Source organism: Helicoverpa zea, chromosome 15 (assembly GCF_022581195.2).
Source record: "Helicoverpa zea isolate HzStark_Cry1AcR chromosome 15, ilHelZeax1.1, whole genome shotgun sequence".
Lineage (NCBI taxonomy): Eukaryota > Metazoa > Arthropoda > Insecta > Lepidoptera > Noctuidae > Helicoverpa > Helicoverpa zea.
In genome coordinates, this window is record NC_061466.1 from 12,140,540 (window position 1) to 12,153,138 (window position 12,599).

The window sequence follows — 12,599 nt, forward strand, 5'->3', positions numbered from 1 at the left end:
GCTTTTAATAAAAGTTATTTCGGAATGAAGGTAGGTATATAAGTACTTGCATTGTAATCATATGCATAGCAATGTAAACCTCAAGAATTCATTAGAAAGCCGTGTTAGAAAGCCCATTTATTACCTAAAATAAGGAAAAACACTACAGAAAACGGCTGGTACAAAATATTACCATACATAACATTTATTCCTCTATTCATCAACATGAAACCGCCATTGTACCACAAGATGTAAAGAACACTTAACCCGAGGTTCATGTTACCCAATATTTTAACCTATATGTTAAAGTTATTTGTATCGAAGTACTGACGAGAAGTTTTGGTTACCAAAGGGTAATAAAAGGTTAATATAGCTATACTAATATATAAATGAGGAATGATTTTTTGTTAAAATTGGTGAGATAATGGCTAGAAAAACATAATAATACGAGCAGTTTACGTTCGGATAAAATAAAGCCCATATGTTACTTGGGGATGGTAGAGCTTATCAATCATCATCATCATCATTATATCAGCCAATTGCTCCTTGAACGTAATCGTTCAGCATATAGAGGTACATTTAGCAGCTTTCCAACAGCAAGCGAAAGAATTGTTTGTTGTTTAAATGGATTCTGTAGTTTGAGGTACAAATAAAAGAACAAAATAATAACTCCTCTCTTTTATATAAGTATTAACTACTCATCATCATTTGTATGTAAAAAATATATTTCAGAAACCTACAAGTAAAATTGATGAACATACATCGTGACCCTTTCTGCATCCATAAAGGGTGTTCTTTATTTTTCTTTCTATGTAGCTTTGATGGATTTTTAATTAGAATTTGGAACAAAAAAAATAAAACATGAATAACACAAACAGAATTTTACATTTTGAGGTTCCAAGAATATCGAATAGATAACTCACGTCCATTTGAAAATTCGACTGAAATTTTTGCTTTTTGAACACGTATAAGTGATTTCTGTGTTCAGTTCTGGAAATGTTATTATTTGAGAATTTACTGCTACGTAGGTAACTGAATTCACTATTAAAAGATCAAAATTCAAAATCAAAACTTTGAATTTTCAAGCCCTTTTGCAAACAGTTCAAACTACAGTTATCAGACAGTAAAAAAACTATAAATTTTGTAAGGCACTAGTTTCCTTAACTTTTCTTTCAAAATTACAAATTAAGATAAAAACTTTGAAAAAGGACTTCGTCTGATCACTATCTATCAGAATAAAAAGTTGTAAAATAAGACCTTCTTTATAAAGTAAGTACAGGCTTTGTACACAACAAAAAAAAAGAAAAAAAAACTTTCCTCTTCGAGTGCCCTACTATCAAATGAAAACATCAGACGAGATAATAAGCACCCTTGTTATCTACATAGTTTATGACCTTCAAATTTACACGTGCTGTAGTTACAAATAACTATATAAGCTTTAATAGTTAACTACGTTTTGTATATAGGATAGTAGCAATTTTTTGTCATGGAAAAATCCAAATTTGTGGTGTTAAAGAGTATTTATGTACGTCTGTTAACAAATCAACTATTAAAAGGTATAATTTTTGTTTGAAATTAATCTCGTAATGTCTGATCGATTTCAGGAAAACTTTCAGTTCAGGTAACTTTTACCTATGTATATTTGTATTTATTTTTGCCAAAAAACATAGTCCAATCAATGAAATGAAAACCCATGAATTTATAAAACATTGCCGCGGGCCAAACAACGTATAGGTATACCATACCCTATTGGACCGTTATCGAGTCTGACAAATAAAATAAAACTAAATATATGCATGTATTTGCTTGTCCGCAGTAAAACGAATAAAGGAAAACAAGGAAATCAACGGTTTATTTTTTCATACAATTTTCCATTCTACATACTATAGGTACAGTAGGTACATTATGAATATGAAACAATTTCTTATAAAAACAAAAGAAGTTCTCAATTTGGACAACTGCGTTCTTTTGTTTCCTTTTCGATAACTTTTTCAATAATTAGAATCCTGAGCGATAGCGTGGGAATCAAAAGAGCACAAGGTGAAAAATCTTTGCACTCGAGTGCAACACGTAACTTTTCATCCCACCTCATCGAGGAAATTTCTAAACTCAAAAGAAAATGGCACGCACGTCACACATGGCAAACCAAAAAGATGTACCTACCTATTAAAATTTATTCATGCAAAAACTCAGTTTAAAAATGTAATGAGGTTCAAAATCGACCTCAAAACAATAAAAAATAATTAATTTCATCCCATTTCATCGAGGAAATTACTGAATGCAAAAAAAACAAAATGGCGCGCACATATGAGTATCAAATTAAAAAGAAGTACCTATTAAAGTTCATTTATTTGAAAACTCAGTTTAAAAATGAAACGAGGTTAAAAATATAATATGTAAAAACAATAATAAAAACTACTTAATTAATTGAATAATTATTTTAAGCAGTATTTTATTTGTTAAAGATGTATTTGTTTGAAAAGTCTTATCAAGATTGTCACACATGGAGTATTTATTGCACACGATGTTCTAAATTCAAATCACTTTGCCGCTCTAGAGGATAAAAACGGCTTTTGCGCTCAGATATCAAAGGGTAAAACTACTCTTTCCGAGATGGTGGGATGAAAATATTATTATTGTGTTTGTTGCTAAGCACGTTACAATTGTTGTACAAAATGAACTGAAAGGCAGATTGGGTTCCAATTTATCCGAGTATGGGCAGTAGTTTTTTTCCGAATTCGAGTTAAATCATGGGAAACCATGTATATTATTAGTATAGATTACTATACTAATAAAACAAAAAGGAACACTGTTGAAAAACTACACTCTTCCCGAGTAACATAGGCTATATTTTATCCCGGTACGGGCAGTAGTTCCCATGGGACGCGAGTGAAACCGTGGTAAGACGGCTTGTAATTTTATTATATTTTTATAAATGAAACCGTGCTAGCTATTCTTCTGATATAAAAATGTTGTAGCCATATGGAATTAAACCATACAAAAAACGTCACTAGCTCAGGTGCATGAAAATATCCTGGAGTATAAATTATAAAATACAATATACAATATGAATTTTACCCACACCTGCCAACAAAAGATTTATATCCCTAACCCATACATTATGTATTGTGATATTTGTTGTTATATTCTACGCCAGCTGTGTCCAAGCTCTACTGCGAAGAAAATCGTGCCAAATTAGGCGTTGAGTTAGACTTGGGATTTGTATAGGGCAGTATACTAGAACTAGTTTTATTTACGCTTGTATATATATATAATTTAGTTAGTACTTATAACCCTTTAATAACGTAGTAAGTACTTATAACGTTTACGGATGTGTATTTTCACAGTGATATCAATTATCAAACATAAGTTTTTAACTTAATTTGTTACTTAAGAATACTAAAGTTTCTGATAGACAGGCAAGTACCTACCTACGAAGACTTTTTATTATATTTGATAAGAAAGTACCTAGATTTAAAGTAGTTGTAAAAATACAAATAAAATAAAGTTAAAGACTTTTGAACCACGCTAAAGTAATAAATTATAGACATAAATCTACCTAGTAACAGACTTTAAGCAAAAGTTGAATAAACTACTATTAGTTAGAAGATTCTCATTACGAAACATTCACTATTCCGATTAAGGAACTTGTTGATTTATCGAGATGAAGTTTCGAGTGCTAGAGTTTCGAGATTCAACAATTAGATAAATTGTCTCGTCGGATTCTGTAAACCGATTGCTGGGTTTATTTGGAAGTACAATTATGTAGAGATATTTTTTGTTTTTGAAAATAATTGGATGTATATTTATTAAAATTATTTTAACGTGAAATGTAGAATAATTTTGGTAAACATTATTCAGTCATACTAATAATTATGGTATTAGGTTTCTCCATAATGATTTGGTTTACCTATGTTTATAATTATAAATATCTAGGTCATAGGTAGATCATGTTTCACGAATAATGGGCTAATATTGGCTGCTATTAGTACTAAGAAGAGCTCTGCTTAATATTGTGGAATAAATCAAGATGAGCCGATAATGGCTTTCTAGCTAATATATTGGCCACATCCTACGGTAACGGCTATTAAAACTTATATGGAAAATATGCTTCGGTTTACCTACACGTTGAAGCTTTTTTAAGCGAAGGATTATTATTTATTTTTGAGATAAGTTTGTAGGTACTAATTATATAATTGTGAATGTGGAAGACCACATTATCTTTCTTTCTATGCTCATGTAGGTATATGAGCTAAACTTGGAATAACCTGTTTCCAAGTTTATCTCATCATCATCAGTCGCTTTACATCATCTTAAACATTTTTGTTTTTATTTTCCAGTGCTTATATAGTCGTATTTAATTTGTCAAATATCTCAAAATCTTGTTTTTATATTTACCTCTTTTACTCTATTATCTAAGGGTGCTTACATAAAGAAACAGGTTGCCGGTACTGACAAACCTGTACGGGTAGGTTGTAACTTACCTGTTTCTTTATAAGTGAGTCAATAGGATTGTATTGAAATATTATACCTGCACTGATCGGTACTGTAGGACCGGGAGATAATTATCTTGCTCAAAATGAAAAACTGATTCGATATCACGACGTTTATTGTTTGGACTCGAGAGGTGAAGTGACATACTTCAATATAAAAACTTATTCTATATCAAATCGAATCTATTTACATCATTGTCCGGCCAGGTATTAAATATAATAAATAAAACCTACTTCTAATCTACTTCAGTACTACATCTCTACAGTACCTACCCGTACAGGTTTGTCTGTACCGGAAACTTGTTTCTTTATGTAAGCACCCTAACAGTCACTAGCCGATAAACTCCCAAAAAACAAAACAAGTCGTTTTTTCACAAGCATTTCAGAAGAAACAATCTCCCTAGCTAATTTCCCTGTCTTTCCCAAGAATACCCCGAGGTGTCTGTTTGTTTGCAAACACTCGAACCTAAAACAACTATGTATGAAACCCGAAACTGGGCAAATATTACGTTACACAGTGTAATTGGAACGGAATGGATCCTGTCAAAAACAATATACCTCTTGATATCGTTCCGATATTCAGTAGATTGGAAGGGCATCCGAAAATTTACTTCCAATTGCTTTGTTATTGAAACAAAAGTCCTCGACTATCTTTATATGTTTCTTATTATTTCGTTTGTAGCATAAGGGACGGTTCTTTCATTTCAATTGCGTAATTGTACATAAAGAGCCAACGGTAAAATAACCACAGTTAGAACAAGAACATTATTCACTTTTTCTTAACAACGAAAACACGCCCTATGGTTGGACCGTAGGGCGTTCTTTCGTTGTTGTCTCTTAAAGATTTTGATAATTTGTAATAGAATGAGCTTTTGCTCATTTGACCTAAAATCATAATCCAATTTAACCCAAAGGGATCCAATTTAATCTCAAATCCTCATAATAATTTAATTACTTATTCGTTTTATTTCCGTCACCACCCCACTGATAACATCGACTACAAATCACACATCTTTGTCAACAGGGCAATAAAGTTCGCACACGCCTCGGCGTGCGTTTCGCCGAGACGTCGCTGACAGCCGTGCCTTCGCGCCTCGAGGTCCCGAAGGTGGTGCGAGGGCCCGCCTGACACCCGCCCCCTCGCCTCCGCTGCGCCGAACACGAGCGCTGTCGAGTGCTGAACCAGTATTACAGCGATAAAATCGCTAGTGTTTAAAGACTTTAAAAAAGAAAAATGTGTATAAAGTGATGCTATAAAGACAATCAAAACAAGAAACAATTATTTAAAATTTTATGATAACTTCATTTACGCCTTGCAATGCTGCAAAACGGTATGATGCTCGCTACAACGCCATCATAACATAAGTGTGTGTGATTTTGTATTACCTGCATCAACTAATAAGTGTGTAATATTCAACATCACAAGCCGTAAGCTGCCAATTTGAGTATTTAAATATAAAATCTTAAAGTTTGTATGCTCTCAAATATAAGACCACCTGTATACTATTACATCTATCATTCTGACCTCAGATGTCAACAAGTCCTACAGGTCACCTAATAACTATATTGGTATCAAACGGCTCAATTTTAAGTTTATAAACAAGTCTACTTTTCGTATTAGCCTGAAATTCCAAACCCCGAATTTCTCACTTCAAAGTTCAAAGACAGACGGCTGTCACACAACTCTAACTTTGAACAGAAACGTGTGGTTTTAATAAAGTCAACCTTACTGTTGTTGCTAAGTTCCATTGTTGTTGCCATGTGTGTCTAGCGAGAAATTACAGAACATCAATTCTGAGTATTTATATCAATTCCGAGTAGCATACACCTTCCTCAAGATTAAACACGTTCCTTAAATGATGTGAAATATATTCTATTATGAAATAATAGAACAAGTGGATCACTTAACTCTTCATTTCTTGAATGTCAAGACTCTGGACTGCTCATTCTGGTTTCGATCAATCGGAGATTAATTGGACACAACGATAAACATAGCCTAACAAGAAAAAATTCGTATTCTAATAACAGAGAATTATACAACTCTACTGTATTTAATTTGTCACTTAAATACTACGAATAAGTAATTTCCCTAATAGCCTGTCAGTAAATCGGAAAGCTGTCAATAATAATAACATGACATTTCAATTTTGCTGAAAATCCTTCGAAATGGCCTAACTAAACGTAATGAATGGGTGATAACTGTAGTGAAAATTCAACATTTTATTCTTACAAAACAATAGTTAGATACAAAATTGAGATTAGTAACAGCAATTGAATGCTTGTGTAAAGAAAGACTATTTATTACCAGCATGTTTTGACGAATCACCTCACTACTAACATTTTCAATCCATCCTACGTTTCTTTGGTCGTCATTTGATACATTTAAGTGTAATGAGAACTTGGTATCTTTAATTATTTATCTTGTCATCTATTCATAAGGTACCAGTAATATGTATGTACCTTTCGTAACAGTTAATGTTAAACACACAGACCATACAGCATTTTGGTTGAGATATCATAAGTCTTGAATCGGAGGCTTGTGTTAATTACAGAGGTGCCACGGCAATTACACACTCCTCGAGTCTTTGAACTTAAAGGTAGGCCTACATTGCGGAGATTTCGATGCGACGTTTTCGTGAAATTTAAAAATTTTCAATTTAAAGATATGGGTGGATAATTTTCTTCTAGTGAATATTTTTCAAGCACACTTAGATTTTTCTCATATTATTTTATATAAAATTGCCATAACGGTTATTTAATACCTAATGCTACAAATCCATTAGAACATTTTTGGTTCATTTGAACAGACATAAAGCTATCATCATCCATCATCCTCCGAGCCTTTTCCCAATCATGTTGGGGTCGGCTTCCAGTCTAACCGGATTCAGCTGAGTACCAGTGCTTTACAAGAAGCAACTGCCTATCTGACCTCCTCAACCCGGGCAACCCGATACCCCTTGGTTAGACTGGTGTCAGACTTACTGGCTTCCGACTACCCGTAACGACTACCAAGGATGTTCAATGACAGCCGGGACCCTACAGTTTAACTTGCCATCCAAAACCCAGCCAATGGTGTCTAAGATATACTTAGAAAGTAAATACAAACTTAGAAAAGTTGCATTGGTACTTGCCTGACCTGGGATCGAACCCGCGCCCTCATACTTGAGAGGTTGGTCCTTTACCCACTAGGCCACCACGACAACAGACATAAAGCTATGAAGAAAAATAATCTTTAAATATAAAATTCTTCTAAAACTGTATTCTACAAAATAGGGATGATTTGTAAAATTTAAACGAGCAGAGATGTTTTACATTTTTTTAAAAGATCTGGCTTGGTTGTATTTTTTATAAAAGGGGTGAAGTTTTCATGTAGCCCAGCCCTTACGAAATATTACGAAATAGCTTGAAGCTTGCGATTCTACCTAATATACATAATATGTAAGTACATACATGTGTTATTGTATAATCAGGAACAGAGTTCTAGTAGTGTTTAATTTAACAGTAATTTGCTTAGTTTATTTCCATCATAGCGGTACTATTTAAAGAAAATATCGTGGAAATTTTACTTGTTATATATTTAACGAATTCTGAGACTTAAAACTTTAGTATTTCTCTGTTTAATTTACTACCTATCTAATATTGGATACGAAATCATAACAATATAATGAGTTATCGTTTTCAGATTTTCACTTCGTCAAAATGAAAATATTAAAGATGGTTTTGGTTGGTTAGTTTGTAAAATGGGTTTCGTTTTGTTTTAGTGAATCAACATTTGTAAAATAATTACCACACAAAAGTACCTCATACACAAAAGATCAAATAAGCCACTATAATGTATTATCATAAGTTTCTAGAACAACCAAAGCTATTCGGAATCCGATCATTATCGAAATGGCACAATTAATCTATTAATTGAAGAAAATTCTTGGAATACTTACAGTACGCGAAATTAAGTGATCAATCATAACGTAATTAATTCAAAAAGACTGAATAATTTGGTTTCGAGAATTATATAAATGTAAAAAAAAACTGTAAATACACTAAACGTTAATTAATAGGCTTAAGTATCGATTCTGAGTAATGACTCGATTTAAAATCGAATACTCGATAAATCATTATTCAATTTTGTATTCTTTGTCGATGTTCCTCCAACTGTTTGTATTTGCATTTTGTATTTGAGTTGTCTAAAGATTAATTTTATTTCGAAAAAATATGTATATGTTATACTTGCCACATTAGTTTTTACTCCATAATATAAATTATTGTTATTTTTGGCTGTGTGACATGATGAACTAACAACTAAAACAAGGTAACTAGCTTTAAGTCAATTCACGGAATTAATATAATGAAAGCATCTAATCGCAGAAAGAAAAGTTGAAAAAATAAACCGAGTTATGAGAGGAGGATACCAACATTTCAGACGGTGGCTTATATCATTTAAATTCGTAAAGTGGTGTTTGTCAGTTTAACATAAACCGCACAGATTTTGTTTGTCAAATATCCCAAATTCGTTCGAGGAAAAACCCTGCTTTTAAATTACACGTTTAATGTTATTTTATTGAACAAATGTTATTTTATTAAAATATCTAATAAGATTCGTCTTAATTAATGTTATTTAATTCGTCCATAAGTTGTCATTTTTTTTTGCTTTTAAGCCAAGATGCATGTTCAACGTTGTGATTCTTCTTAATCTATCTTAAAGAAAATGTCAAAATAAAGTTGTCAAATATGATTTGTGGTTGTTTTATTTCAATGGCTCCGTAATTAAAACCTCTCTTTCGAAATTAAGGTACCATTTGTATTTCTCACAGAACTACGAAACTAAATGATAAGGACCTCTAGTGGCTGTCGTATCTGAACAGACTTTGGGATATTACCTTCTTCCCAACCTTCTCCCTATTCTACGTCATCATACAAAACACCGAGCGCCACCAAAGAAAGAAAGGTGAATGAAAAAATATTTGTTGACACAATACAAGACATACATATACATAGAATAAAAAATAACAAAAGGTTGCGCCAAATAGATCCAGTTCAGCATTATGCCAGACGGCTAGTACCTGACGCTGGTTTTCAACTGGACCTATGAGGAGATTTAGAAAAAAAAAGAACTACGAAAAAGTATAACTGTGCATCTCTAGCGCCACGATTGTTATATTTTCATTTCTCATACTGATGATCGGATAACCAAAAAGAAAACAAGACAAAATAAGGTACAACTTTAACTTCTACCCTACAATGAAATACGAACGAAAAGGTCCAAAAGGCGTTATAGTATTCTTGTAAGAAGTAAAGTATTTAGAACTAAAGTAAGTTTTTCTCTTAATTAAACTTGGAAGAAAAGCGGAAACTAACTTCAGTTCTTACTTTTTATCTGCTGATAAGCTGACAAGTACTTACTTATTCTATCTATTCACGTATAATTATGTGGAAAAAAGGTACCAACGTAACCTATTCTAAATTGTGTAACCAATAATTAAAGCAATGTGAAGGAAAACAAAGTAAGGTAAAGGAATTTTAAGATCCACCTTTGTCACCTCGAGCTTCTCTTCATACTGGATGACAAGAAGTTTGCACCCTGCAGAAAGGAGCTTAGACAGTATAAAAAAAACTAATAATGTTGATAATGACTGATAATACATAACTCATAATAATGAATGTTGGCAACTTCGTGGAGCGAGCGCCATCTATTGGAATTAAAAAAAACGCGGGCGCCTCGCTCGTGACGTGACTTCCATCGCTGCACCTGGTGGAGGGGCGACCGGCTGACGGCGGCTGTGGCGCGTCGAGCTCTCTCTCTTGGCTGGACCGTGCAACGGAATAGTGTTCTAACCTTGATTCTATTATTTGATTTGTAATCAGTTTGTTCCTTAAGTTTCAAAAGGTTTTGTTTAAATATTAGTTTTGTTAAAGGCTAACCTGATAACTTGATTTCTATAGTTAAAGAATATTTAAAGTGCATATATTGTTGTAATATTTACGGAATTAAATAAATAATTGTGTTCTAATGTCGTTTATTTTTAATATCAGAAGCGGAAACCACGTGCTATGGGCAAACGCAGGCACTACGGCAAGCGAGTACGCTCGTCATCAAGTAGCAGTAGCACGACGAGTACGAGCTCCAGCACGCCATCACCGCGGCCCAGAAGGAAGTCAAAGGTATCACGTCACAAAGATACCAAAGCTGTGAGTACCTTGAACAATATAATACCCGAGTTCGACCCCTTAAATGACGATATAAATGCATGGCTTAATATTATTCAATCCTACTCGGCAACGTTTGACTGGTCCGACGAAACGATACGTTACCAAGCTCTTAATAAGTTGAAAGGCTCTGCCAAAGTCTGGTATGATTCGTTATTGCGTACTGATAGTCGGTGGCCTACATGGAAATGGAGTGATTGGAATCAGCGTCTGGCTAGTAGCTTTCAAACACGTCGCAATATGTTCGAGTTATTAAAAGAAATTATTAACAAGAAACCGGTGGAAAACCAATCGCTGTATGAATTTTATTTTGATATTAAATGTAAAATTGACCGATTATCTTTAAACTTTACGGAACAAGACATTATATCTATCATTGTCGGAAGTATAGGTGATAGCAATATAGGAGCATCTGTTGAGGCGAGTAATTTTAAATCTTGCCATGACTTAGCTAGTTATCTTCATGGTCGTACCTACAAAAGCAAAATCTCAAAACAAACAAGTTCGGGTAGTTCACGTGAAAACCAAATTAAAACGATGGATTCAACGAATAATTTTAGTCAGCCTTCTACTAACGCTAGCTCTTCAAATAACAGTGCCAATTCTCGTAGTGCCAGTGAAAGTAGTAAAACTAGTTCAACACAAATTCGAAAACCTATTAAATGTTATACTTGCGGTGGAAATCATACAAGGAATCAGTGTGACCTAATTAAATGTAATTTTTGTCATAAAAAAGGCCATGTTGAGGCCGTGTGCCGTAGTAAAAAAAGTGTAGGATTAATAAAACCAGAAGTTGAGGAAACTAAATTGATCCAAACTCCAGATCCGCGAAATAAATTTGTTAAAACGGTTAGCATTGGTCATTTTGTTCACGAAGCATTTATTGATACGGGAAGCAGTTGTTCCCTAGTCTCCGAATCGGTGGTAGAAAAATATTCACTTCAAACTAGTAAACTACCCTCACCAGTGTTGTTACAAGGGTTTTCTAGGCATAATTCTAAACCGGTCACTCATAAAATCACTGTAGATTTAAAAATTGACAGCGTGTCATTAACCGGTGTAAACTTTTACGTTATTGATGATTTAGTAGGGTGTGATATACTTATTGGTCGTAACATAACTGAGCGAAATGATTTGATATATTCACGTGTAGGTAATTCATTCAAGTTCGACTATGCGCATTCACTTAGTGAATTTTGTGACACTATACATGACACTAAGATCGACACTGACACTCACTTAAATGAATTACTTTATTTATTGAGACAATATAAAGAGTGTGTTGCGTCAGACATTAAGGATTTAGGGACAGTGATTAACCACGAAATGGTTATCACACTAACAGACCCACGACCGGTGCAGTGTAGACCTTTTCGAGCCTCTCATTCTGATAGAAAAATTATTCGTGATATGGTGCAGGAATTAGTGGATACTAAAATAATTCGAGAAAGTAAATCCCCTTATGCGAGTCCCGCCCTACTTGTGAACAAAAAGAATGGGGAGAAGAGACTCTGCATTGATTATCGCGCATTAAACAAAATTACAGTAAAGGACAAGTATCCAATGCCCCGAATAGAGGATCTTATTGATAGACTACAGGGTTATAAATACTTTACAAGTCTTGATTTAAAAAGTGGGTACTATCAGATTGTTATGAGTTCACAGTCCATAGAGAAAACTGCATTTATTACCGAAGACGGCCATTACGAATTTCTGCGGCTCCCATTTGGGCTGGCTAATGCACCATCTTGTTTTCAACAAATGATGAATAAAGTATTAGGTAACTTAAGGTTTGAAAGCGTCATTGTATATTTAGATGATGTTTACCTAATGTCACAGAGTATTGAAGACAATTTAAAACTTTTGGAAAATATTTTGAAAATATTTAAAAATAATGGTTTGACTTTAAATTTGAAAAAGTGT

At 33.5% G+C, this 12,599-nt stretch overlaps 2 protein-coding genes across 2 annotated transcripts in view; both read left to right on the forward strand.

Moving 5' to 3' along the window:
* The window catches only part of LOC124636752 (adipokinetic hormone/corazonin-related peptide receptor variant I-like), a 137,254-nt gene extending 129,880 nt beyond the window's left edge, over positions 1-7,374 (forward strand). The window contains exon 8 of the mRNA XM_047172880.1: positions 5,497-7,374. Coding sequence (XP_047028836.1) covers positions 5,497-5,601 — 105 coding nt within the window. The 3' untranslated portion in view covers positions 5,602-7,374. The remainder of the gene's footprint in view (positions 1-5,496) is intronic.
* A 2,803-nt stretch (positions 7,375-10,177) lies between these two features.
* LOC124636753 lies at positions 10,178-11,982 on the forward strand. The gene is made up of 3 exons (XM_047172881.1): positions 10,178-10,356; positions 10,503-11,525; positions 11,968-11,982. Exons 2-3 carry the CDS (start codon positions 10,521-10,523, stop codon positions 11,980-11,982), a joined length of 1,020 nt encoding a protein of 339 aa, XP_047028837.1. The 5' UTR covers positions 10,178-10,356; positions 10,503-10,520.
* The last annotated feature ends 617 nt before the right edge of the window (positions 11,983-12,599 follow it).